The 23,731-nt window shown below is 50.5% G+C and overlaps 1 protein-coding gene across 4 annotated transcripts in view; it reads left to right on the top strand.

The window, feature by feature from the left end:
• SLCO3A1 (solute carrier organic anion transporter family member 3A1) overlaps nucleotides 1-23,731 on the top strand; it is a 313,852-nt gene that overhangs the window by 239,059 nt on the left and 51,062 nt on the right. For 3 of the 4 annotated variants that reach the window (XM_058736684.1, XM_058736683.1, XM_058736685.1), the window contains exons 4-5: nucleotides 3,586-3,849; nucleotides 19,595-19,759. In XM_058736684.1, the coding sequence (XP_058592667.1) occupies nucleotides 3,586-3,849; nucleotides 19,595-19,759 (429 nt within the window). The remainder of the gene's footprint in view (nucleotides 1-3,585; nucleotides 3,850-19,594; nucleotides 19,760-23,731) is intronic. The other variant, XM_058736686.1, reaches the window with a different exon arrangement.

The following is a 23,731-nucleotide window of genomic DNA, read 5'->3' on the forward strand; positions in this document are numbered from 1 at the left end:
ATCCGAACGAAGACCTCGGTAACATCTACCACCGCATTCTTTGCCAGCTGACATAGACAAGTCTCCGTCAGCTTTGGTAATGCTGGCCTCTGCTGACCGGTGACTGGCAGGCAGGTGGGGAGGGATTTCCCCCATCTCTTCTCAGGAGGTGCCTCAGCAAGGACTTGTCTCAGGCTGGGTTCCAGCATCGTCTTCCTGTGAACCATGAAAAAATCGGGACTAAAACTCCACCCCCAACCTGGACCTGAGGGCAGCATGCTCCAAAGCTGAGTGGTTTCTTCTCAGAAGGTTCTTTCTCTCTCTGCCGCAGTGCTCTGGATAGTTGAGATGGAGAGGGGAGGAAAAAAAAAAAAAAGTACTTCCGAAAATGGTCAACTGTGATTTTCCTAGATCTACAAAACCCTGCCGCCCTACCATGCCTTCCTACACCCCTCCCCCCCCCACCCCTGTGTGTGTAACAGGCAGGCCTTGGTCTGACACAAGTCACATACTCTTCCCTGTCTTGCAAATTATGAGCAAACGCTGGCTTTCCATGCACGTGTGCATACCTACAGGGAGCGAGTTGACACATGCACATAAACATCCGCCTCCCTACCATAGCCCCTCTGCCTGGGGTGTTTCCTCACACATAGAAGAGACTCCCTAACTTACTAACTAAAATATGACTCTCTACGTGCTACTAATTTTGTTCCCCCTAAACAACTGCCAGGATTTCTCTTTCTCTTTCTCTCTCTCTCTCTCTCTTTGCTGGCTCACATCTGCCAGCTTTCAATTCCCCGTTTATGGAGCCCATTGACAATGGAGGGAGATACCAGGGCTCCCTTTTTACGTCTTTTGTTTTCATTCATTGCTTGGCAGCTGGTGAAGAAACACTGTAAGTGACTGGTGGAAACAATCCTTCCTGCTCAGCTACCGGAGGCAGTCTGACTTCTTCTCTCTTCTCTCGTTTGCATAAAGATGCTTTGAAAATCACCTTGGGTTTCCTCATGCCTTTTGAAAGCTTTCCCATACTTAAAAAAATAGATAGATAGATAGATAGATAGATAGATAGATAGATAGATAGATAGACAGATAGATAGACAGACAGATAGATAAATAATGTGTTTCAGGGGCACCTGGGTGGCTCAGTCGGTTGAGTGTCCGACTTCAGCTCAGGTCGTGATCTCACGGTTCGTGAGTTCGAGCTCTGTGTTGGGCTCTGGGCTGACAGCTCAGAGCCTGGACCCTGCTTTGGATTGTGTGTGTGTGTGTGTGTGTGTGTGTGTGTGTGTGTGTGTGTGTCTGTCTGTCTCTCTCTCTCTCTCTCTGCCCCTCCACCACTCATTCATTCTCTTTCTCTCTCTCTCAAATATTTTAAAAAACCTGTTTCTTGAAATTCCTGTTCCTGTAAATATACACTTATAAGTAGAAATACTAGGATCTGCCATATACTAAGAGCCTCCTATGTTTCAAGTGATTGTTGCTCATTACCTTTATTCCTTGCAAGCCATCTGGGTGGATGTCAGCTTTATTTTGCAAATGATCAAACTAAGACTCAGAGAGGGTAAGTAGCTTGCCCAGCATCCCATGCTAGTGAGCAGCAAGTCCGCGATTCACCCCTAAGCCTGCCAAAGCTTATACCCTTCTCTTCTCTGACATGCAGCTACGCAAAAGCATCTGGTCCTTTGTAGTGCCCTAGATGCAGCTGCTGGGTTGATGTCAAAGCCTCCAGAAGAGAGACCACCAATGCTGTAAAGGCCAACTCCCCACCTGCCGACAAAGTTGGTGGTCTTCGGCCCGTTGCACACAGCGCAGGAATTAATCATCCGCTCAGGGAGCCCAAAACAAAGTCTTAGGCAGTCCAGAGGGGCCGTGTAGCAAAGTGATAAGGATCATGGCCCTTGGCATCTGGATGCCTGTGGCCCAGTCTTCAGCTCTGTGCACTTGGGCAGAGTACCTAAACTTTCTAAGCCTTGATGTAAAATTGGGATCATAGAAGACTCTACCTTGTAGGGTTGTGGGGAGGGTTGATCAGAACAGGTAAGAATACACCCTGCATAGAGTGCTTGGGTGGCTCAGTTGGTTAAGCATCCAACTCTTGATTCCGACTCAGGTCCTGATCTCACCATTTGTGAGTTCGAGCCGCACGTTGGGCTCTGAGCTGGATAGCACAGAACCTGCTTGGGATTCTTTCTCCCTCTCTCTCTGCCCCTACTCCGTGTGTGTTCTCTCTCTCTCTCTCTCTCTCTCTCTCTCTCAAAGTAAATAAACATTTAAAAAAAATACACTCTGCGTGCTGCCTGGTGCAGAGCAAGCCCTCAGTAAATGATGGCTGGGATTTTCATTAGCAGGAACTGACGAGTCTTCAGGGAGAGTTTTACCAATGGTGAAGTGCTCACCCGGTGTCTGTGGTCATTCCTCTTCCCAAGCCTGTCCACTCATCTGGTCCAGGCCTGCAGCCCTGTTAGCTCTTAGCTCATATGCCATGCTCCTGTCTCCAAGAATTTCCTTCTGGGCTCCAGAAGCATGGGATTATCACCAAAGAGACATTTCTGAGCAGCTCATCTGGGAGTGCTCTATGAAAAGCAGTTGTAGAGAAAGACCCCGCCCCCCCCCCCCCAAAAAAAAAATCTACCGAGGGGTAAGCTATATAGTTTATGTCTTCATGACTTCAGCTGGGGAGTCACAGAAGGAATCACAGAAATAATAGCACAAGACAGCCGTACTACGTGCACACTGCCTTTAAGCCCTGCAGAGCTCTCTAATAAAGGACTGCCCAAGCCACAGGCACCATCAAGATTTGAATGAACCTGTCCACTGGCAGTTCGGTAACAGGACCCCGGCTGTAAATATTGGGCTAATGCCATTGAAACGCCCAAGCACGTGCCAAGGACTCTGCTGAGCACTTTATTTCTGGTGTGGCTCATTTGATCTTCCCCACAAACTCCATAAGGTACTGTCCTCCTCCTCATCATCCCGCAGGTCAGTCAGCGAGGTACAGAGGGTTCAAATCACCAGCCTGGGGTCCTGTGGTGAGAAGCGAGCAGCAGGGTTTCACTCCAGGTCTCCCTGGCTCTGGATTTCATTCCGTGCCCCCCGCCCCCGCCACTTTGTGATCTGGGAACCCGATTTAAGATGGGGTGTGGGGTGTGGGATGGCCTGTCAGATGAGCTGCTGCTTGAGGGGTGCCAGCGAGCATCCGTAGTGAAAATAGACCCTTGACCGTGAATGCTTGTGTGCCTTCGTGCGTTCGTCCGTGCACCTCAGCAGCTCTGCCTAGCCAGTCAGTTCCAGCCTTAATTCAGAGGGTGTCTGGCTTCTCACTGTTTTTGTTTAGACTGATAGAAACACAGAGGAGACAAGAAAATTAAGGAGGGGAAGCAATCAGCCTTCAGCTTTGAGAGAAACAGAAGCACTGACGTGGAACAAAAGGCAGCTTTGTGTGGCGTCCAGTCCCCGCTTCCCCCCTTCCACGCACCACCACCCCCCCCCCCCAACCCCAGGCCGTTTCCAGAGCCCTCTCCTGTCTGTGCAGCCGACTCAAAAGCTCAGCCAGGTCCCGGCCCTGCCGCGGCCCCTCCTCCTCACTGCTCTTTCTCGTTGCAGGTAACCTGGACATCACCCCGGATGACCCCCGCTGGATCGGAGCCTGGTGGGGCGGCTTTCTGCTCTGTGGTGCCTTACTCTTCTTCTCTTCCCTCTTGATGTTCGGGTTTCCACAGTCTCTGCCCCCGCACTCAGACCCTGCCATGGAGAGCGAGCAGGCCATGCTCCCCGAAAGAGAGTACGAGAGACCCAAGCCCAGCAACGGGGTCCTGAGGCACCCCCTGGAGCCGGACAGCAGCGCCTCCTGCTTTCAGCAGCTGAAAGGTAGCAGCGCCTTGGACGTGGCGGGAGGCAGGGGGCAGAGTGATGGCGGGGCTAGGCCGCTGGGGGGAAGGTTCACCGTCGGGACTGGGTGCCGGGGAGCTTGAGGTAGCACCACGCTTGTTCCCGTGGTTTGCTTTCTCTGGTCCTCTGCTTCCCTTTAGTCCTGAGAAATCAACCTGATGTTTCATCAACAACCTGATGTTTCAAAACAAAACAAAAGGCAGAGTAACTACCACTTAGCAGAGAGGCAGCAGACCAGTCTCCCCAGCGGACCCTCACTGGTCATTATAGCACGTGCTGCGTCGTAAACAGAACTGTCCGTTGGAAGAAGGTTCTAGACCTCTCATGGAACCCTCAGAGTCTTTGAGGCCACCGCGTACAAGCGCGTTGGAGCAGGAAAGGACCTTGGAAGTAGGGCTTCCTTTGCCTGAAAGAGGCATTCTTCAAAAGCCACATCCAAAGTGCATTCCCTTCGAGTCGCTCCATCCCCTTCATGAGAGATGTGTTCCTCCCGAAAGAAGTATCAACTCAGTCTTAATAACAGAGTCACACTTGAGAACGCGGCAAAGCTCTCCCAGTTGTTTTTAGAAGGTAAAGAATATACATCTCTTCTGACAGAATGGCGAGACACACACAGTGATGTGGAGTGAGAATGAGAAGCAGCCCTCCCCACCCCGTCCCACCCCTGGGTTGTTGCCCCATTTGGTAGGGTCTCTTCAAGGCAAACGGGGACGAGCTGCTTGGTGTCCGTCACGGCCCCCCTCCCCACTGCGAGGTCTGTGCAGGGCCCCTTGAGTCACAGGACCCCTTCGAGGGCATCCCTAGAGAACCTGCTGGGTTTTCAAAGCAGGCAAACGCAAGGCTGGGGCACTCCTTCTCGTTGAGGCTGTGCCAGGAGGAGGGTGGATGGGTCGCCTCTTTGCAGGGTCCGGGAACACCTGTCAGCAGTGACAGTCTTTCAGTGGTCACTTTAGAAACTGGGTGACAGTCAGGGCACCTGGGTGGCTCAGTTGGTTAAGTGTCCGACTTGGGCTCAGGTCACGATCTCATGGTTTGTGGGTTCAAGCCCCATGTCCTGGCTCGCTGCTGTCAGCTCAGAGCCGAGAGCCTGCTTCTTATTCTGTGTTTCCCTCTCTCTCTCTCTCTCTCTCTGCCCTTCCCCCACTTGCACATTCTCTCTCTCGATAATAAATAACGTTAAAACAAAATTAAAAAAAAAAAAAAAGGAAAGTAGGTGACAGTCTCTTCACCGAGCTTTTGTATAATGAAGTGCACCTTCTCTGGAGATGCTTGAGAGCCATGGGGAGGAGCTGAGGCCACCCTGTGCCCAGGTCCCCACTCGGCTGTTCACTAAAGCAGGGATCATTAACTTCTCCACGCTTCGTTTCCACAAGTACACAGTTGTAGCCGCGTTCCTAAGTGACAGTGTGGCCGGGAGAATTAAAGCACTGCCTGCAGAAGACTGACTGTTCATAGTGCCTATTCATTAGGGATCGGAAGAATTTGTTAATCCTCAGCCGAGACTAATTAATAACCTAATGTTATGTCTGAATCCATATTCTGTAATCGTTTCTACCAAAGTATAAATTTGGAATTGCCCAAAGAAGGTCTTAAAAGCCAACTCTCTGAGTTCCAGAATGCATAGGTAGATGAGAAGGCCACCCACCTTGTGTCCTCAGAGGGCACCTTGACTTGGGCCCTCAGAAATCTTAACAGAAGAGCTCCCCCCTCCCCCTGCAAACAGCTGGTTAGAGGGAGATGCCTACTGTTTCCCTAATGGTGCAGGCGGCCACACAGAATATGCCAGTGACCAGATCTGCAGGAATAAATAGGGCTGACGTGAGTGGCCTCGCAGAGGACGTCCTCGACCAGAGCAGCGGCAGCCTTTATGGGTCTTTCCTTGTCCTGGGGTGATTGATTGCAAGGGCTCTGATTGCAAGAGCTACAGCAGTAATCTCTTGCCTTTCATCTCTGGGGGTGCAAAGATGAAGAGACACAATCATGCCATCGGAGTACTCACCATCCAGCATAGGGACAGACCGGCAAGCCAGCAAAGGCAGCCTAACACACAAAGGACTGTAGTAGCGAGCAACTGAAGGGGTGACAGAAATACAGCAGACCGGCAGGGGAGAGCCCACCTCCTGCGTCAGAGGCTGAGGGATGCCACGTCTTCAGAATAATTGCGTTATGATCTAGTTCCTCACCGACTCCACTTGTTCACGTTCGTCAGCGCGCGTCGAGACCCTATTAGGCTCCAGGGACACGGTGCTAGTAACCTAGGAAGCTTCTATTCTAGAGCTTGCGTCGTAGCAGGGGGAGGCGTGCAAAAGACCGAGTCAAAGCAACGGCCAGGTGAGCGTTGGACACGCCATGGCTGAACTGACCAGTACGTAGTTGGGTGGACAGGTCTGAGACTCACTATAGGTCATAGTGATCACAGGTTGTGATGTGTGCATGCACGGGCTGCACTTCTGATAATTCATGATTTTTAATTTAGAATTACAGTTCCCAGAGGCAGTAGGTCTGTTAATGGACCTAAAGAATGTCAGGAAAGGAAAGCAGCGTGTCTAGAAGAATCCCCAGGAGCCAGGATACAGTGATGGGAGCTATTATGCTAATAAACAAGTTTTACACGTGCCAGCACATGGATGGGGGGGGCCATGGTGGTTTACATCCTTTCTTTTTCCATGCGAGACGATGTTTTAGCCACATGGACGTTTCCTCCAAAAGCACCACGTGGTGTCCCTGGTGCTCCCAAACTCTTGATCCCATTTGCAACCTTGGAAGCCCCCGGGGTCTCCTGGCAGTGTGCTGCACATGTATGAGTACAGATGAACTGAGCGGCATTGTTCGTGGAGGAATTAACATTGCTCCAAAAATATATGTGTTGCAACTCCTCCTCTGCTTCATTTGAGCTTGCCTATGGGTTTCTTCTCCAGCCATCTGTCCGTGTCCCCGGCCGTGCCTTGAAGATACGGAAGGCCTCTGGGAAGAGCTGGCATTGTGCCAGGAGCACCTGGCCCATCCTCTTCCTCCTGGGCCTGGGACAGTCCCCCCACTCCTGGGAGAGCAGTGGGGTTGCTCATCTGGGTTCACGCCCAGCTCAGCCACTTCCTAGTCATGCAACCCTGGCCGTGTTGGCTTTAATTCCGTTTGGCTTTCACATACGGTGTCTGGTTGATACTTCGCTTATTCCTGTTTATAGATGAGGAAACCAAGCTCCGGGGAGGTAGGAGTTCAGGCTTGTGGTTCATTGTTCAGGGTGCTCTCCCCCAAAAAGTGGGCTTCGAGGGTCTCTTTGTAACAAAGTTGGCCATTATTGGGTTTGCAACCCTGATAAGAAGAGGAGAGACCAAAAGCCCAGAGTGGTGGTCTTTTTTTTTTTTTTTTTTTTTTTAATTTTTTTTTTTCAACGTTTTTTCTTTATTTTTGGGACAGAGAGAGACAGAGCATGAACGGGGGAGGGGCAGAGAGAGAGGGAGACACAGAATCGGAAACAGGCGGTGGTCTTTAACTGTGTAGAGAAGCTGTTACTTCTTGCACAGCCCGGAAGTCCCCGTCTTGAAGTGACTGTCACATAACTGTTTAACAAAGCAGGCAGCAGGCAACCAAATGCTTGGGTTTGTGAGGCTCCAGTGTCTTCCTGGGTGGGAGTCTGCAAACCCAAGACACGTTTCTGCATCTCAGTTGTGCCACCAAGTAGCTTTTTCTTTGTGCCCTGGCTCTAAAGCCTCCCTTGCCCAACCTTGTTCTTAAGAGCATTTTGCTGATTCGTCTTTCTTCACCCCCTCATGACCTTCTCTGTGTCCACAGCTGTGTCCACTCCTCCTGTCTATGCCAGAGCTGGGGGACAGGGCAAGGGGGGTGGGGTGGGCAGGACAGTGTGGCCTCCTGGATCTAGATGCTCAGGGTTTGTGGAACGATTTGGGAAAGTCAAGACCCAGAGGGAGGAAGGAATTCAGGGGGTACAGATGTACAGTGTTATCACCAGCTAGTGTGTTAAAAATCACATCCGTAGTTTGTGTTTTATTTGGAAATTGTCTCAGGTGTCAGTTGCCCTAGAGGGGCTTTGATGGTTCGGATCCCGGCTCCTTCAGTAGCCTTATGCTATACACCTTCCCCATCACTTTCTGTCTGGTTGCTTGAAGACAACAGCCACTCTCGTCTTTTCTTTTTTTTAATTTTTTTTTTAGTGTTTGTTTATTTTGGAGACAGAGCATGAGCGGGGGAGGGGCAGAGAGGGGGGGGGACACAGAATCTGAAGCAGTCTGCAGGCTCTGAGCTGTCAGCACAGAGCCCGACGCGGGACGCGAGCCCACGAACCGCAAGATCATGACCTGAGCGAAGCTGGACGCTTAACCGCCCGAGCCACCCAGGCGCCCCCTCTTTTTTTTTTTTTTTTTTTTTTTAACGTTTGTTTAGTTTTGAGAGAAAGAGAGACAGAGCGCAAGCAGGGGAGGGGCAGAGAGAGAAGGACACACAGATTCGAAGCAGGCTCCAGGCTCTGAGCTGTCAGCAAAGCTTCACTGACTGAGCCACCCAGGTGCCCCTCCGGTGCGTGTCTTAGGCTACGTCTTGGGGCAATAAATGGACTCTCTCTTTAAGGAAAAGTGGCATCAGCAGGTGCTAGCTGACTTTTCAACAGAGCGTACTTGAACTCCAGCCCTGCTTGCAACAGCCCTGGTGTACCCTAAAACAGTGGGTCTTCTAGACAAGGCTAGAGGCTAAAAGGGAGGGGAGGAACCCACTCCCTGTAAGGATTGGCACATCCTAGCCCTCCGATGGGCTTTCTAGCTGGGATGAGTGTAACTGTTCCAGAGGTTTAAAATCCGAGCAGAGAGCCCTGCCTTTGATCACTGAAAGAGACGAGCAGTTAAAAGCTGCACGCTCTTGTCTCTGTGCACTTCATGCTGACTGCCAAGTGGCCTCTTCCTGTCCCAGAAAAATAGATGAACCGGGTGATGGCAGGGAACAGCTGAGCTGGCAGGGCTCGGGCGGGGCTTCAGGCTCAGAGTCTTAAAAACCACCCCCAAAACGCGGAGGATGGTTTATGAGTTCCCAAGCACTTGTAGGGAGTTCCCACTGGGTCCCGACAGTCCGGCTGATGAATGCCACTAATCTCCATTCCAGCCATCAAACCACAGAGCTTGGGGTTAAACTAGGTTCCCAGGTTGCCAGTGTTGGGGATGATGCAGCCAGGAATGGGGCCCGGTGCCCGGACTTCAGATCCTGAGCTCTTTCTGCTGTGTTCCCTCAAGGATTCACTGGACTGTTAATGCCCTGAGAAGAAGAGGGGAGTCAGCCTGGGGCTGATTCGAACAGAGACCCTTCCTGCGTCAGAGAAATGTCCCCTCTCTCTGTTCCACTTGCTCAGCCCCAAGGGACCTTGACTTTCAGGGGAGATGACATCTGCCCCCGTTGTTACCTTCTCCACCCTCCTGCCCTCCTAATGCCATCCATCCCTGGGCTCCGCTGACTTTACCACCTGAATCTGTCTCCGGCCTGCTCTGCTGTCTCCTGCATTCCAGTCGGCCCTGCCCCGCTGGTCTGTGTGCACAACACAGGGGTTGCAGAATGCGTCTGATCCTATGACCACCTGCTGCTTAAAGGGACAGAGGTGGAGCCCTTCGTGGGGCTTCGCAGCCTCTTCTCACACCACTGCCGCCCTGTCCCTCCACGCCAGCCTCCCTTCACCGGCTTCCATCCCCAGGCTCCCTTGCTCCCCAGACTTCGCATTTGCCGTTCCCTCGGCTGGAATTCTGGTCCCGTCATCAGTCCTCAGCTCCCAGTCACATCCCCAAGGACATTTCCCTGCCCTCCCGGGCATGTTGCTCTCCGTGTCATGGTCCTAACGTTACCGTTGCCTGAGTGATGATTCCCTTACTCTGCCCTGCCTCTATTTTGCCCCTGCTCCTGGACATCGGTGCTTGGTGCACCGTTGATAAACGGGGGGATACGGGGATCGCTGGACGTCAACTGCCACGCCCAGCAGTCTGCTGCTTTCCTTCAAGCTGTCCTCACCCCCAGCCCCCTCCCAGGGTCTTGGCCTGTGTTTGATCCACCTACGGATGCAGGCTCAGTGGGAGCTCTACCTGTGCTGAGTGCCACAGCCAACCCACAGGTGACCTGCCCATGTGGGGCAGGGCCTGCTGGCCCAGTGGCTCGGGCGGACTTGCCCCGGTGACTTTGGGCTGTGCGAGTCCCCTGGCAGGTGTTTGGGTCTGGGGCTGGGTGCTTAGCCCTCCGCACCCACTGCTCTCCCGGTGTTCCGCAGGAGCCCCACGTGTACCAGCCTGGCGGAGGGATGCGGCTCACGCCTCGGGCTTCTAGAACTGTGCCGGGCCTCCTCTATCCTCTTCCAGCTAGCAGCCAGCTTCTGCCACGTTCTCCTTAATGAGGGGCCTGTGCCTTTGAGCATCACGTGATGGTGAAGAGCCGGCGTTCTGAGAGCCCTTGTTCTGCAGGCGAAATGGCTGAGTGTCTTTGATCATGCCATTTGTCTCCAGAAATGTGCTCTCCCTTCGTGTGGATTTCCCATTAAAATCTTCCTTCTTGATCCTGTGGCCAAGGACACCATCCCCACCCTCCCAAATGCTCGGAACCCTGTGCCAGGCTGTGTGGTTCACATGCTGCTGGGCCCAGGAGTCGTGCCTGCAGGTCCCCAGGACCAGTCTGGCCAGTGGCTTCCTCCTGTTCTGACCAGCGTTGGTGGAGGATGTGCTGGGGTGTTATGTCTGTGAACAGGATGCAAGTTGTTCCAGAAAGCACCTGAGATAACATATGACAGTACCCAGCGTGGTGCCTGGCACCCCATGGCAACCCCACGAGTGGTTTCTTAAGGAAAGAAGGAAGGAAACAACCAGAGGACAGCATTTCCCAACGGGGGTTCCTTGGAACACGAGTCCTCAGAGATGCTCAGGGAAAAACAAATCCGTGGGGGGAGGGAGGAAGGTTACATAGCCAAATAAGCCTGAGGAAATGTCTGTGTACTATGTGACCCTCTTGGAGACTCAGACGGTTATATTCGAGTATTAAAGGCCCTTGGGAAACCAGCTCAAAGGAAAGCTGGCTGGTGTTTTATGCCACGGGACCCCAGGACTCTCTTGTTCAGGTAAACTCTTCAGGCCTTTAGGAAATGTTAGCAGAATAAGGATACAAGGTGGTGGGGATCGCAGGAGGTTTGCAGGGATGTACTGAGTCCACAGGGAGTGGACTGAAGACAGGTGCAGAAAGCATGTAGCATTTCAGCCTCATCTGCAAGGATGAGCAGGATCCCTGTGGGTGGAGGGAGGAGAAAGGCTTCTAGGCCCGGGGGCAGGCGCAAACAGAGACAGAGGGCAGAAATGCCCAAGGGGCGCCTGGGTGGCTCAGCCAGGAAAGCTTCCAACTCTTGATTTCGGCTCGGGTCATGACCTCATGGTTCATGAGTTTGAGCCCTGCATCGGGCTCTGCACTGACAGCATAGAGCCTGCTTGGGATTCTCTCTCTCTCTCTCTCTCTCTCTCTCTCTCTCTCTCTCTCTCTGCCCCTCCCCTGCTCATGCCCACACTCTCTCTCTCAAACAGACTTTAAAAAAATGTCCAAGATGGGGGTGGGAGAGAGACATCTGGTTTTGGGGACTAGGACTTAGAAGAGGTCGTGGTAGAATACAGTCCCGTGTCCATTCCTGCACGTAGCAGAGTTCCTGGTATCTGAGGCCACTCAGTAAGTCTTCAGTAAAATTATGAATGGATTATGGAGGGCGTTTGCATTGCTCTTCTGAAGTGTCTGGACTTTATGAGCCATTGTTTCCCAGCTAGGGGTTTGACTCAGCATCACCTGTGGGGTACTTGAAACACGCCCACGCTCCGGCTGCACCCCCAGAGACTGATTCCATGAGTCTGTTAGGGAAGAGGGAGGTGGTCCAGGCACCCGGATGTCTTTAAAGCTCTCCGGCGATTCTAAGTGAAACCCCAACTGAAAACAAATACAAGAGGTGGTGAGGGTCCTTTGGGGGGTTTCCATCAGAGTTGTTTCTGCAACAGTTGCAAATAAGAAGAAATGTGGGGAGGAGACCCTCGCGTGAAATAAGCTTGGGACAGTGTGTGACATGACCCATTTGGGAGGTCCACAGTGACATTGGCACATTGAAGGCTCTGAGAAGGTCTGTTGTAAATGCAGCACTTCAGGAGGTAGCGTTAGGGAGCCTGGGCTTAGAGACGGGCACTTGTATCAACTTGGGTGTCGAAATCCACCATTTCTCTCGTGAGCACTGCTCTTTCTTTTTCCAGCTGTGGGTTCCCCTACAGGCAGTTTTCGTGAATGCTAAATGCCACCACTGATATGGCGCATCATGCTCCCGGAGAGGTTCCTAGGGGCTGGTCTGAAGTTACGAAAGTGGCATTTTGCTTATGCAAGGCTCTTTATTTCTTTAGTCATTCTCTGCTTGCTCCCTCTGACAACAGAAAGACGCAACAGTTGCATCTGAGACAGCTTCCAGAGTCCCAGGCTCCTTTCTCTGTCTCACCATGCTGTTTTTCCGACTTCAGCCTCCTGGGGGTCACCAGTTTGAAGCTGCAGGAGATAGCTGTGCCTCTGGGGGTGCTTGGGCTTAAGCCAGCTAACGTGCCCCCACCACTAATCTTCTTCTCTCAGGCCTTCTTGGCGGTGTTATGAGGAACTGGGGATTTAAAAAAGAATAGAACTGATTGATAGGGGCGCCTGGGTGGCTCAGTCAGTTAAGTGTCCGACTTCAGCTCAGGTCATGATCTCGTGGTTTGTGAGTTTGAGCCCCGCGTTGGGCTCTGTGCTAACAGCCTGGAGCCTGCTGCAGATTCTGTGTCTCCCTCTCTCTCTGCCCCTCCCCCGCTCATGCTCTGTGTCTCTTTTCCTTAAAAATAAATAAACGTTAAAAAAATGAAAAAATGAAAAATAGGACTGGTTGGCTCTGGGTTTCCCTGGCCAGTCCACACCCATTGGATGCTTGGGTTTTAGTGTAAATCCTCGTTTCCTGTGCCGATGGCGTCTTGTTTGTTTGCTCAAACCATGACCTTCTCCATCCATGGGACGTGGTACCTTCGGCCTGTTACCAAAGACGGGTAAATGGAAGCTGGATAACTGCTTGTCTCACAGCTGGCAACGAGAGGGTTCCAGGAAGCTCCCCTGGGTCCCTCAACAGCCCAGAACAGAGCCTGGGGGACAGTCTCATCTGCAGCGACGAGGTCACAATGAGCCCAAGCCAGCCAGTCTTGGGCCTGTACATAGTAGGCACTCGCTTCCAGAAGGCTGTCTGACACCAGGCTTCCCCTCCCACCTGGACTTCTCCCCACCCCATCCAAGGGAATGATGTAGGTACTTCTAGAATCGGCAGTGGAAATGGCCATATTAGCTACTTATTCCCACTTCCGTCATGGCCCCTGAGCCTGTGGCATGTGACCCATGGTCTCTGTTTCCACAGTGAATGTTTCCTAAGAGATTGTGACAGTTACCTTTTGAGACTGCAGTGTGTTTATTTATTGGATTCTTTCAACCATCTTGCGTTTATTAAGCATCTGCTCTCACCGGGCACAGTGCCCACATCTAGGATTGGAGCTGCCCCATCTCTGTGTGCAGGTGGCTCCTCTCATGGGAGAGACCGGAGGACCCAGGCAAGGGTGTCCCGGGGACACTAGTGCACGGATGACAGCCTGCACGGGGTACAAGGGACCCATCTTGGTGACCTCCAAACATTTGTGCCATGCCAGGAAACTTCCTAGGACGCACCCTACCATGACTTCAATGTCATGCCTCCACTTTGGTGTTTATTCACATCTTCTTCATTACTTCTTCTGTCCCCTTTCATTTGGATTTGGTCATGACCTGGAGGCTGTTATGTATCTTAGGCCCACCCCACTCCTTCCGCCACTCTGTTCTCTTCTGCTCCTGGGACCTATGCTCTGGGAAGTGCTTCGTGACAACTTCTCTTTCAGAAAACCGCTTTTCCGTTGACTCACGTCCCCATGCAGAGACCTGAAGATTTAGAAGCGGGTTCTGGAGAGGAGGCAGACCTGAGTTTTGCATTCCAGGAGAGTGGTTTTGGCAGCCGCTCAGGCAAGCCTTGCTTTCCTTGTGTCCGCAATGAGATGGTGAGACCACCCTGCCGGAATAGCCCTCAGAGCGAAATGAAGGACCCTTAGCATGTTGGCCCTCTGACACTGCTGGCCCGGCAAGCATTGCCCGTCACTGTCATAATTACCAAACAGCCACACACACTGGTTCTGTCTCCCCTTCTTGGGAGCATTAACCGTGATGTATTGACAACAATGTTACGAAAGAAAAAGAAGGCCAAGGCCAATTTCAGTAGCGAGCCTAAGGGCTAAAATATCTGAGTCAAGGGCAGCACCACTGAGGCCCACAGCAAAGGCCCACACAAAATTCCGCACCATCAAGGTCCCAGGAAGGGCGGTGGACAAGGTTGCGTGCCCCCGACCCCCTGACCCATCCAGCCTGCTGCAGGAGGGCATCTCCTTGGGAAGCCAGTGGCTCCAGCGGCAGCTCCCAAGAGACCCGCTTTCCCCCCCAGTCACTTCCCAGCTCTGCTTACTTGTCGCGTCTGCTCACACACAGGCCTCCTTACAGCAGGCCTGGTGTCCTCCAGCTTGAGGGCTCTCGCCCTAACGTAGCCAAGGAGCACTTCCGTTCCATTAACTATCGTCATGCTCATCGAGGGCTTACCTGTGTGCCAGGAGCGCTGAGTCACATGCTTGCACGCACAGGTCTCATTTAATCCCCGCAGCCATCCGTGGGACAGGGTGGCAAGCTCTGGGCATAGACCTTCTCAGTCTTAGAGATGGAATTCAGATCCCGGCACCCTGGCTTCTTATGGGACTCTGCAAGCCTTTCTTTCTCTCATTTCTTTCCCTCCCTTCCTGTCCTCCTCCTCCAGAAAAAACAAAAAAAAAAACCAAAACAAAACAAAAAACCTCATAGACTAAGCCCCTGAGTCGTTTCCCCCAGCTCCCATAGGAGTTGTTGTATTATTATTTCTAAGCGTTAAGCTGCACCTTCGATCACCGGGGACGGGGTCTGCGTGCTCAGTCCTCCGGCCAAGAGCAGCGCCTCTGCAAACCGGAACCTGAATAGCACCCTGTTAAGAGCACGTTCTGTGGCAGCCGGTGCCAGGGGTGGAGTTTCTGCTGTGCTTCCCTAACCCTGGGAACCACTCCCTGCCTCGGTTTCCTTATCTGTAAGTGGGGGCTGTACCTTGCCCCAGGATCACAGGTGTGCTATGAGGATTATGTGATTTGATGTGGGAGTGGTTAGAACGGTGATTGGCACCCTCGCGATGCTCTGTCGGTGTCCGTCCACACAACTTCTCCAAACCTGCCTTTTTCCCTCCTGGAGGGACCTGCAAGCTTTCAAGAAATCTCAATCCTACAGGAATGGCTTCAGAAAACAGCAGTGGAAAACCCATCTTCCCTGGAGAACTCCCCCCTGGTGCTGTTTTCAACTCCGTCCCAGCCTGCTGGTGATGGTATCTGGCTCCCGAGGAGAGGTGAGGTCTATCCCAGCTGGTGAGGCTGCCTCCCACCCCAGCTCCCAGCTTCGGAGGCTAAAATCAGCGGGTGGGAAGTAATGAGCTAAGGGGCACCAGGGGTGTTCAGTGGCCTAGTGTGGCCTTGGTTCATTAGTTTCTATTTGTCTGGGCCACCTCATTAGCTACGGCCTCCTTGGAAGGTTAGAATTTTATGGGTTTAGCAACCCATTTGAATGAAGAAGGCTTGAAATACTGGGATGGCCCTAGGATCAAGCTAATTAATACTCTTTTTCAAATTGGGGCTTTGGAGGGTAGGCTGAACCTTTGAAAAGGAATCTTTTGAGAAAGTTACAAGTCATTGCAATAAAACCTAGGATGGAGGGAAGAACCTGGGAGCAAAATAGCTGAACACGAGGAATCTGTCATTTCTGACAGTGAATCGGCTTGGTAGAGAAAAAAAAAAAAAAAAAAAGAAAAGAAGAATGTTCTTCATGCAAATAAGATCCACTGAGTTTTCCCTGGGCCTTCTGTCAGATGATCCTCAAACTTAATAATTTTCACATCTAATTCAATGCGAAATTAGTCATTAGGTATTAAGACAAAAGCAGGCAGGCTCTCCTATCTCAACAAAGAATCTTTCCCACTGAAGTGGAATTATCTCTGGAATAATTAAAATGGTTGCTGAAGTATGAAAACATTCCATTAACCAGAGTTTCTTTTGTCGAGAGGTACCCTCCCCTTTCCCCAAATAAATCGTGATGGCCATGATCAAGGACAAGGAGATACCAAGACCCAAATAATATGATCAAAATGAAATCCTCCTTGGTGTCCTTTCTGAGCCAGAGAACAGAGTTCCTAGTTCGAGGATGCTGGTGATTTCAGCTCAGCAGCGGATGGTCTGCGCCCTAACAAAGGAGATGAAACCTGCAGTGAAAGGGATGATTGTTTTCCTGGAATGTCCCCAACCTGCCTATTGATTGTTGGCAGTGTTTCCAGAGTTTAGACATCTTAATTACAAAAGAACGCAATGATCGCGAGAAGGTGTTTCTATCTGCCAAACATAACCAGCTGGGGGCTTTCGTATTCACTCATTACAGGGAGGTACTGTGGTCGCTAGTTGGGATCCATACCTGTCTCTCTACAGTGTGAAGGTTGGTGTTCAGTGCCACACAGCCAACCAGTCCCTCATCACGGACACATTACCCCATCACAATGTGCCACACACAATAGCAAATCAGCCTTCACTCATTAGCAGTAATTTATGATGATGGAGTCTTAACATCCAAAGGGCTTTTGAACATGAAAACAGATACCTCATTGCCCTCTGTTTACGCCCAATGTATTCATCTTCCATATTTGTTTAGCAGTCCACATTTTTAAATCTTGCACAGTCAACATCCCTGTAAATATTTGTATGATTCTTAAATAATGTGTATTTAACCAAGGAAAATTTCTCAACGTTTAAACACAGATTTAGACACTAAAGTAGACACTTCTAGCATCATTTATTTGAAATGATGTTCCTAAAAAAGTCAGATTATCTTAAATTCTTGAAACCCTGCAAAAACAAACAAAACACATGTAAAGGTCAGTGCGTTTGCAAAAAAAAAAGTATAAGTGAATGAATATTATAGATTCAAAGTTTCTGAGTGTGTGGGGTGTGTGTGTGTGCTCATGTGTGCGTTCTTGTACATGGTTGCATCATCCAACAGTTGCCTTCCTAAGGTTTTAGTAAATTTTGTGAGACTACTACAGGAAAGAAGAGGCCACCAGCCCTGGTCATTTTTTTAGTTGGGATGTAGGACAGAGTTTCTCAGCCCACAGTGATTCTGAGCATCTAGTTGTCTGACTCCATTGCCATAAGAGCGTTCTTCTCATTCTGTCAAAGGATCTTTAAATCCTTCTCTTGGGGTTTTCATTTTTGAAGCTTGGTCTCTTCCATGGAAATGATAAATTTTCGGCCATGCCTATCTGCCATTTCCTGACCCATTGTTCTGTCATTTTGATGTATTGAGCTTGTCTGTTAACATTATTAAAAACTTATGTATCCCCTATTATTATTTTATTCTAATTAGTTGGGCCATTTAGAGGTTTCATCTCCTAGGAGATGAGATTGAGTCTGTGTAATTAGCTCTCTTCTTTAGGACAGCTGGCTAATTCATCACCTTGGAATGCAGTTGTAGACTCCCGGCTCACCTGTTTATTTTGTGTGACCATGAACGCTGGTGGGTTCTTCCGAGACTTAGGATAATACTTGCTTCATCTGGAACTCAATCTTATCTTTTCTGTTTACACAGGTGGAAACAAGTATACCACATGCCAAATATTCTATATTATTATCACAACAGAACAGAGTTTCCCTAACTCCACTGGCATACCGCTTTTATAATTTTTTTGCCGTATCTGCTGACCACCCGTACCATTATTTATCTAAGGCTTATCTTTAAATAACTAAATCTGCTTGTTTTAACCTGGCATCGTTTTAAGCTATGAGAGCCATGAAAGCACACATTGGATATATCAGTTACATTTCAGTTGACTTTTTTGTAAGGACACATTAAAATAACAGCCTAAGTATTGAAGCGACGGGTTGTCCCCTAATACCCGCACCTGCAGGGACCCCTAGCGCACCGCCAGGAAATGTCATCGTACCATAGTTGAGGGGATCTGGTGGAACACCAAACACCAAGGATTCTACTTGCTGGCAATGATCCAAATAATGTGGTTGCATTCAAAGAATTAAAAACACAGCAAGAACAACAACAAATTGCACATTTTTTTAAAGCACCAGTATAAGTGCGGAATCTTAAGTGGTTTATGAAACCACCTGCTTTGAGAAATATAGAGTATAATAAAATAAGATTGAAATGTATAACCTCAGTAAGACCTGCCTTCTGACTCTGGTGGTGCTTAATACGGTGTACAAGTCACCAAGTGCTTTTGCCTGCCGTCGGTTCTCACCTGAGCCCTGGGCACCAGGCTGGGCAGGCAGCTTCTTCTGGGTGGGACTGGATGATGCGAAAAGACCACCTGAGGGTGAAGGAACAAATGTAGCAAAGATCTGGGGCAGAGCATCTCCGGAGAGGGAGGAGCCCCTAGTGCACAGCCTTAGGTGGGGAGGGCCTGCTTGGGATCGGAAAGAGTGGGAGCAGGCAGGCTGGACTGGAGGGAGAAAGGGGTGTGGTAGGAAGTGTCATCCGATTGCTAAGCAGAAGTTTTGAGCAGGATGGTAATTTGAGTTGATCCCACTGGCCACAGTTTAGGGAATGATTATTTCAGATCAAAAGTCAAGACTCAACTGGTCTTGACCCTACCCTAGTTGGGTTGCTCTGGGACTCCCTGATGTGAGAACTCATGGAAACTTTTTCCAAGGAGTTGGCCATAGACGTGTTGAGAAGTGGTGGGGTTTGACTCAGCATATGTATGTATGTATATATGTGTGTATGTATGTATACATACATACATACACACATATACGTGCGTAGGATTCCATTTCTTTCTTGAAACTTCTCAAAGTTGAAAAATATATACATACATACGTGTGTGTGTGTGTACACACGTATGTATGTATGTATGCATTATTTTGTTTTTGAGAGAGAGAGTGAGCAGGGGAGAGAGAGAGAGAGAGCGAGCGCGCGCATCCCAAGCAGGCTCCATACTCAGCACAGAGCCTGATGCAGGGCTTGATCTCATGACTGTGAGATCCTGACCTGAGCTAAAATCAAGTGTCAGACACTCAACCAACTGAGCCACCCAGGCGCCCCAAGATTGAACATATTTTCTTAACATACATATATAGTCCAAATATTTATCCTAGGTCTATCGATAAATATGCTTATATATACTGATGTAGTTATAACATTTACAATTTATAATTTATAATTAAATTCTATTTTTTCCTTTGAGAAACAAACCCCAAACTCTTTTTTTGGCAGGGCGGGGAAATGGAAGTAATTTGTCATTGCTTATAAAATATCTTACCATTTCCAGTAAACCAAGAAAAGGTGTGATATCGTTTACCTCGTTGCATTCATTCTCAGTTTAAATGGCTAAATATCAGCCTGTATTTTGAAGCCAGACTCTTCACGGTTGTGGGTGACTTCCCATCGCTAGGTTTCAGCCTGAGCTACTGGGTGACACCCCGGGCTGTTTACTGAGATACACAAAAGCGTGTCAAGAAGGGACCCAGGGGGGCAGAAGACCTGGGAGTGCAGTGTGTGACCATGGCTCTCTGCTTGTCTCTCCCTGCAGTGATCCCGAAGGTCACCAAGCACCTGCTGTCCAACCCCGTGTTCACCTGCATCATCCTGGCCGCCTGCATGGAGATTGCAGTGGTGGCTGGCTTTGCCGCCTTCTTGGGGAAGTACCTAGAGCAGCAGTTTAACCTTACCACCTCTTCTGCCAACCAGCTGCTCGGTGAGTCCGCCTCTCCGTCCCCCGGGGGGGCAGAGGGCTGCCGTCCTGCGTGTAACACTCTCAGGGTCTACCGAGGCCCCCCAAAGAAAGAGCCCAGGCTCTGCTGTTCCTTTAGCAGCAGTATTCATGGACTCTGTGTGCAGAAGGCATTTCAAAGTATACTCTTGGGCTCAGATTTGCCAAAAGGATATGATAAAGACCTAGAATATAAATTGTATGTAAGAAGCCTTGTGACAGGCCAGGAGATCAGTAGATGGGTGCGAACTGCAGAACTGAGGAGACGAGGGAATGAAGGGAGAGGGGAATAAAGATGTGTCCTGAAAGGCTAGCAGGCTTCGGTCAGGTACGTAAAAAAAGTAAGAATATTTCTGGCAGCATGAAACCTGCAGTCAGCAAATACAGAGGTTGGAGGCCATGCACTCCTTTCCTGACCCCTGCCCGTGGCAGACATAATTTATGGATCATGGTACTCCTTCTCCCCAAGAGTCAGCATGGCCTTCCCATCCTTCTCAGTAGTAGTCTACACGCATCCGTTCCACTGTTTGGAGTTGGCATGGTAAGGAAAATCAATTTGCCCTCAGGGGAAGAGCATTACTAAGGGGGAGTTAGGAAAGTGGCCTCCTCGCAACTGACCAGGGAGACGGGAGAGTTAAGGACTCCAGGGGTCTGGCTCGGACAGCTGGTGGTACCATTTGTAAAACCTGGAAACCTCAAAGAATCAGATCCGTGGGGAAGACGATGGGATCGCTTTTGAAGTTCCTGAGCGCGAGATGCCCGTGGTGTATCCACGTGGCCTCCTGGACTCGGCGGGGGATCCGGAAGGAGACTCGGGTGAGGCAGAGAGGTTTGGGAGCATCGGTGTATGGATGGAGGACACGGGAGTGAACGTTACGTGATGAGAAGGTGGAGAATTAGAGAAAAAGGGTGAGAGACCGACCGTGAGGAAACAGTGGCATCTGTGGGGGAGTTCGAGAGAAATCCACAGGGCATGAGAGTCCAGGAAGAGATGATTCCAAGAAGGAAGCTATTAGCTTCCTCCCATTAGTTGCAACAACCAGGACGCCCTTCCACCTGTGTCAGAGCTGTGTCCGAGAAGTGGCGAAGCGGGGAGCCTGTGCGCTGTGTGCAGAGTAGCCCACACAGAGGGACGGCGTAGTCTGTGACTGTAGGACACTTTCCCGAAGCTCAGGTGTAGAGCAGAGGAGAGTGGCCCCAGCAGGCGGGCCGTGTGTGTCGGGGTCCAGGGGATGGGTGGAGATGCTGCATTGCTGGAAAGGTTGGAAAGGTGAGCAGGTTGCTAAGCGTAGGGGAAAGAGCCAGCGCGAGGGGATTTGCGGGAAAGAGCAGGGTGTGGATGGACAGCCCTCGACAGAAAGGCTCATCCGTCCTACAAGTGCAGAGGAGAGAAGCATGAGTGTGGCCACTGAGAATCCGGCTGGGACAGCCCTGCATCTGAGAGAGATCTGCGGCCACACGAATGACCTTCTCTGGTAAGTAGGGGCGTCAGATCATCTGCTGAGGGGAATGGTCTTCTTCAGCGCTTCCTGTGTCTTTGCATAACGGCCAATAAACAAATGCAAAGCCGCTAACCCGTCGTGAGTCATCAGGAAAACACATAACCACACTGAGATACCACGGACTGATAGCACCGAATGTTGGTGAGGATGTGGAGCAACTGGAACTCTCGCGTGCGGCTGTTAGCAGTGCCCAAAGGTGGGAGCGCTTGGGACAGCTCCTGGGCAGTGCCTGGTAAAGCCAGTGTTCATGCTGGGATCCATCCGTTCTACTTCTGGGCATGTTCCCACCAGAAATGAATGTTGAAATCCGTTCGTTTAGATACGCGTATGTGGCAGCGTTCAGAGCCTCCTTGTGCATAATAGCCCCAGCTGGATTCAGCCCAGATGTCTGTCGACAGGAGAATGGGTAAATAAATTATGGAATGCTCGTGCAGTCTTCACACAGCATGAGAAAGCAAGCCTTTTCCTACCTGTCTCCGTGTGGGTGAATCTGACAGAGTTGAAAGACATCAGGCACAAAAGAGTACATGTTTATATGAGTTCAAAAGAGGAGAAGTTAATTAAAATGATGGAGGCCTTGATGATGGGTACTATCTTTCCAGGAGGTGGGGGGGGGGAGGGCAGCCACCAGGGAACCTTCCTGGGCTGCTGGAAATGTTCTAAGCTTGATTGGAGCCGTGGTTATAGGGGTGTATACAGATGCAGGAATTGATTGGCTGTTCCCGTAAGCTTTGTGTACTTCCCAGCACATGATGTATCTCAATTAAAAAAAAAAATTAAAAACATACTATGATAATGCAGCTGGGTCATAGCACGTCTCCTTGGGAGCTGCTAGGGTTGCACAAGCCTTCTTTCTTTCTTTCTCTTTTTCTTTTTTCTTTTCTTTTCTTTTTTCTTTTTTCTTTTTTTTTACTAATAACGCTTTACCATCCACTTCTGTGTTAAGTGTCACTTCCAAGAAGTATTAGCAAAATGCAGGCAGCCCTTTAGTTCCTGTCTGACAGAGATAGGTAAAACGGGTTTCTTTTATAATTAAAGTCATAACTTTTTCGTTATAACCTGGGGTGTCTCTGGTTTCGCCCTCCGGCAGCCAGTTTCTCCATTTCTTCCTCATTCCTGTGCTGCTGTTCTTACGTGCTGATTGCATTTGCTTGGTTGCTTCTGTGTGGCGCGGGGGGCTATGTTTTATTTCAGAATAGACTCGAGTCCTAAGGTTTCTATTGACAAACAAATCAATAGTCTTCAGGGCAGAAGGTCAAAACAACAATCTCGCCTTCTTGCACCTGTTTCTTTCCCAGTGACTCTGTCTGTCAGAGGGCCTGGCAGGGGAGGACCTTGCGGAGAGGCCACCTGCTGGCCCATCTGTCAGTCCGTCTGTCTGACAGTCCACACAGCATGTGTGCCCTCTCCCTGTGTCCTGCTTGGGGCCTCACTTTAATCAGCATGGACCCTGGAGGGCGGGCGGTGGGGACAGAGCGAAATATGGGAGCACCAGGCAAGGCTCTCATCAGAAAGTGCTTGGTTCCTACAGACCCAGGGGATAGGGCCCAAGCAGTCATCCCTGGGCCTTCGTGCGTGGCTCTGTGCCAGCCTTGAAGCCATCAACAAATGGGACAGAGTCCCAAAAAGAGCTGCATAGATGATTAAGGCGCTGATGGCACGGATTTATGCATGAAGATAAAAAGGACTCAATCTGCATAGGTTAACGTAATGAGGATAGTTTCGGGGAAGTTCTGATAACCGAATGCTAAGGCGGCACACACATCAGGGAGGAAGAGAGAAGGCTGATGATGGCTGGGAGAAAAGGCACCGAAAGCCTGTTATTGCCATAGTTACCATCATCACCAGGTGATGCTCCCTGCGGTCTCTGCTAGGAAATGAAACAAAGCACATGCCTGCTCTCTGGGCGTGGGCATGTCCTCCCAGTGTTCATTCACACAGATCCAACCTGCTCACCTTTCCATGCATCCTGAAAATGAGCCTCAGCGCCCCGCTCTGTGCTAGGCACACAGAACCGTGTGGACTGAGCGGGATGGAAAAGGTTCTTGGGCTCAGGGAAGCTTCGTCTGGGGGGGGGGGGGGGGGCGGAGAGTGAACAAGAAACAAGAGAACTAAAAAGGAATGAGGCAGCTTCAGACAGTGGGGAGAGCCATGAAGACAATAAAATGGGGGTGAGGAATGATAGGGAGGCCCCTGGGTGGAGTGTAGGACCACTCTAGATGGTGTGAGCTGGGAAGGCATCTCTGAAGGGAGTACGGGGCCAGCCAAGTGGAGACATAGTGCAAGAATGTTCCAGGAGGGGGATCAGCAAGTGTAAAGCCTGGGGGGACCTGAATGGGCTTGGTCCATCCCGGGGAGGGAAAGGAGGAACAGTGGGCAAGGGGTGAGCAGAGAGAGGCACTTGGGGGCTAGGTCGTGAAGGTCGTTTCTACGCCAAGAACAAGGGAAAACCAAG

The sequence above is a fragment of the Neofelis nebulosa genome, chromosome 7 (genome assembly GCF_028018385.1).
Source record: "Neofelis nebulosa isolate mNeoNeb1 chromosome 7, mNeoNeb1.pri, whole genome shotgun sequence".
In the NCBI taxonomy this organism is placed as follows: domain Eukaryota; kingdom Metazoa; phylum Chordata; class Mammalia; order Carnivora; family Felidae; genus Neofelis; species Neofelis nebulosa.